Source organism: Limulus polyphemus, unplaced genomic scaffold (genome assembly GCF_000517525.1).
Source record: "Limulus polyphemus unplaced genomic scaffold, Limulus_polyphemus-2.1.2 Scaffold496, whole genome shotgun sequence".
NCBI classification, from domain to species: Eukaryota; Metazoa; Arthropoda; class Merostomata; order Xiphosura; family Limulidae; genus Limulus; species Limulus polyphemus.
This window is the reverse complement of record NW_013666106.1, coordinates 114858-118760: the sequence shown is the minus strand read 5'-3', so window position 1 is coordinate 118760 and position 3903 is coordinate 114858. Positions and strand designations below refer to the sequence as shown.

At 34.3% G+C, this 3903-nt stretch overlaps 1 protein-coding gene across 1 annotated transcript; it reads left to right on the top strand.

Moving 5' to 3' along the window:
• The first annotated feature begins 454 nt into the window (after positions 1-454).
• Positions 455-2111, top strand: LOC106458650 (arrestin, lateral eye). The gene is given in 1 exon segment (NM_001314081.1): positions 455-2111. A coding segment is annotated over 1 exon segment (1203 nt). The 5' UTR covers positions 455-488; the 3' UTR covers positions 1692-2111.
• Positions 2112-3903: the final 1792 nt, after the last annotated feature.

The following is a 3903-nucleotide window of genomic DNA, read 5'->3' as shown; positions in this document are numbered from 1 at the left end:
TTTTTATTTAATTCACAATTTCCAACTACCTTGCCCCCTCCCCCCTGGAAAACTTTCTGCGGACGCCCATGATCGTCATATCTATGTGGGTTTTACTTTAATTATATTCTATCAAAATTATTTCTTCACTATCTTCCAATTTACTTTCCAGCGGAACCACTCTATATGAAAAACGATAGTTAGCCTTCTCAATATTCCGTTTTACCCACAATTCCTTAGTGCATACGATTCATCCAACCCAAATATCAAAACATACGACAAAAAGTACGTGTACCGAAAAAGTACAGGTCTGGCCGAAGATGAAACCCTATAACGCTGGCTTTTCTGCAACGCTATAGCTTATCTCACTAATCAGCTAGTGCTGATGTCAGGAAAATGACATTAGCTAAACATATTGCGTTTGAAAACCAGTATATAAAGACAGGCCAACCTAGAAAACACAACTTGAATTCACTAGTGCTATTAGAATAAAGTAAAACGGCAGCCCAATGATTCCCCTACTGTCTCTCTTTTACATTGTTGCTGTCAAGGTCTTCAAAAAAACCGCCCCTAATGGTAAAATTACTGTTTACCTCGGCAAACGTGACTTTGGAGATCATGGAAGCTACTGTGAACCGGTTGAAGGCGTTCTTTTAGTGGACAATGAGTATCTCAAGGGAAGAAAGGTTTTTGGACAAGTGACCACCACCTTCAGGTATGGACGAGAAGAGGACGAAGTTATGGGTCTCCACTTCAGCCGACAACTTTACTTAGCCCTAGAACAAGTTTTCCCTACGAAAAAAAATGAAGCACCTTCCGATTTCCAAAATCGTCTAGTACGTAAGTTGGGAACGTTAGCTCACCCATTTACTTTTGCTCTGCCAGAAAATGCCCCGCCCTCTGTTACTCTTCAACCAGGATCCGAGGATCAAGGACGACCTCTCGGTGTGGAATACGAATTGAAGTTATTTATTGCCGAAACTGAAGACGAAAAGCCTCACAAACGTAATTCCGTTTCCATGGCTATTCGTAAACTTCAGTATGCTAAACCAAGTCCTTTAGCTAAACAGCCTAGCGCTCTGGTCAGTAAAGGTTTTATGATGAGCTCTGGCAAATTGCAGTTGGAAGTGACCCTCGACAAAGAACTTTATTTTCACGGAGATAAGGTGAGTGCTAACGTTACTATTTCTAACTACTCCAAGAAAACAGTAAAGAACATTAAAGTTGCTGTGGTCCAGAACACAGAGGTCACCATGGTTAACGGCCACTTTCATAAGACCATAAGCAGTATCGAATCTAAGGAAGGATGCCCAATAACACCAGGAGCAACATTGTCCAAAGTGTATACTCTACTGCCTCTGGCTTCCCAGAATAAAGACAAACGAGGAATTGCTCTTGATGGAATGCTCAAAGAAGGAGACACTAACTTGGCCTCTTCCACTCTTAACTCTACTGGAGATGCTATAGGCATTGTCATATCGTATGTCATAAGAGTTCGTCTCTACATGGGTGCCATCGGAGGAGAGCTTGTTGCCGATGTTTCCTTCAAACTAGCCAACCCTGAGCCTGTCCCTGTGGTCCCTGGTAGCCAAGAAAGTAAAGCACAGCAGGAAAAAGCAAGAATGAAGAAGCAATTGAGCAGGGAAATGAGTACTGACTTGATTGTTGAAGATTTTGCCAGAAGACGTCAGTTCAGTGAAGATAACGAATGATGATACTTTACATTAACTAATTATTTACTTCTTTTCTCATAACATATATATATTATATGGAGAGAAATAGATTTTCTTCCTTCAATTACTGTAGGTAAATTGAAAAGTTAATACTCTAATCTTTCTTTTAGTTAAGGATGAAATGTTGTAATATTTACTAACAAGATGACTATTAACGTATAATTCATTGCATGATTAAGAATAGTTGATAAATTAATCAATTTAGACTTAGGAGATGTTATAAGTTTAAATTTTAACTAGCGTAAAACTTTTGAAAGATTTTATATTTTCTTGAATTTCACTGAATGATAACATTTATTTAAATACGGATATTAGAAAAAATCAATAACTTCAGAGATATGAAAGGATTGTAAATGTTATTTATATTCATATAAGAAAAATAAAGGAGAATTGATGTCCATGTTGTGCCTATAACTTAGATCCACGATAACAACCTCATTGAAGCTGGCAATATCTTTATAAAACACGTCCTCGCAACAGATGAAATAATCCTATTTGAATAATAGTCCAATAATAACCATAAATATGTTTAAAGAAGCCTGAGAAAGGAACACGTTTACTGAAGAAAATGAATCTTTTTTTTTTGTCTATATAAACTTGGTAAGTTAATTTTTCTATTGTTAATAAAATTGTGCTGTCTTCACAGGATTGTGTACGTGCTTGAATTCGAATTAAAACACACACACACATATATAATCTTAAGCTGGAATAGCTAAAAATACATTTCATCTTGACATTGGTTAATTGTGTGATCAAATGATGACGGTAAGAGGAAACCAAGAATACTTGGGCTCTCCTTCTCAATAACGATTATGCAATGTGAAGAACTGAATAGTGGCCAATGACACCTTTTCTTCACTTCACCTATCCAGTGTATAGGTTTTTCTCATATTGACTACAAAGTACGTTCACATCAACAGTATGGTTGATATTTTCACTATGATATAGGTCCAGCTTGTCTCTCTTTGGTTAACTTGTGTTCAGGGTTACGGCTGGAGAATGAATTTTCCGAAACTAGAATAATCCAATAACAAACGTTGATCAAAGTGTATATTGGACTGGACCTCCCTTGAAGTTAGGCTTCGAGATTAAACAACTTTCGGAATATTAAGTTTATTTATTATATATCTATTATTGTGCGGATATATAATGTGAAGAACTGAATAGTGGCCAATGACCCTTTTTCTTCACTTCACGATGAATTAATTTTACATTCATTCTCCAGTACTGTAAATGAGGCCAGAGTATTCTTAAAAGTTATTGTATGTAGATATGTTAATTGGTAAGGAATGATATTACATAATTGGTCAGAAGATGAGGAGTTGATAGCAAGAGAAAAGTATAAGTTTGAGGAAGATGAAGGAAAGGAAGATGAAGAAAATTCATTAGCCATATGAAATTAATAATAAAGTGAATATTTTAGTTATAATATCTTAAAAGGCGAAAAGTGATATCAATATATAATATCATATGTTATCTCCTCAAAATGTTCTGTAAGATATATATTCTTAGTAACCTACCGAAAGAAAAGAATGTTTTTGTTTTTTTTAGTTTACTCCTATGGATTACAATCCCTTATCATTAGCTCTAGACTAATTTGAAGCAATATCTTATATTGGAAAAAAAGGGGCAATGACAAGTAATGCATATAGCAACGTTATATTGAAGTATTGTGAAATTCCTTTAGCATCAGTTACTGTCTTCTGTATACTGTTACACATTTAGACTATCTAATGATGAGAAATGAGATTAAAACACAGAAATTAAACATTTTACTTAGACCAGATTCATTAAGCTTTAAATATTTTATTTCAGTCAGAATTTTAAAAACAATTAAAGTGGAAAGTTATAACCAACGCAATTTCTTTGTGGAGCAGGAAAAACAAAACAAACACTTGAATTTCATTCTTATAGCTCAATGTATAACTTTACAAATACACAAAATAGTGATAAATAAATGACTTGAAAGTTGATAAAGATATTTTATTTCTACGTGAATGCCAAATCAAGAACTTCAATACGTACTGACAGTTTAAATTACTAATAGCGATTATTACTTTTTACATATATTAAATGTGTAAATAATCACTAATTAAAGCTCTCACTTCAATATCAAATATGTTCATGCATATAAATCAATAAATAGTTTTGTCTTGCTTTTATTTCGTGTATCATGCATGGCTTTTTTTAC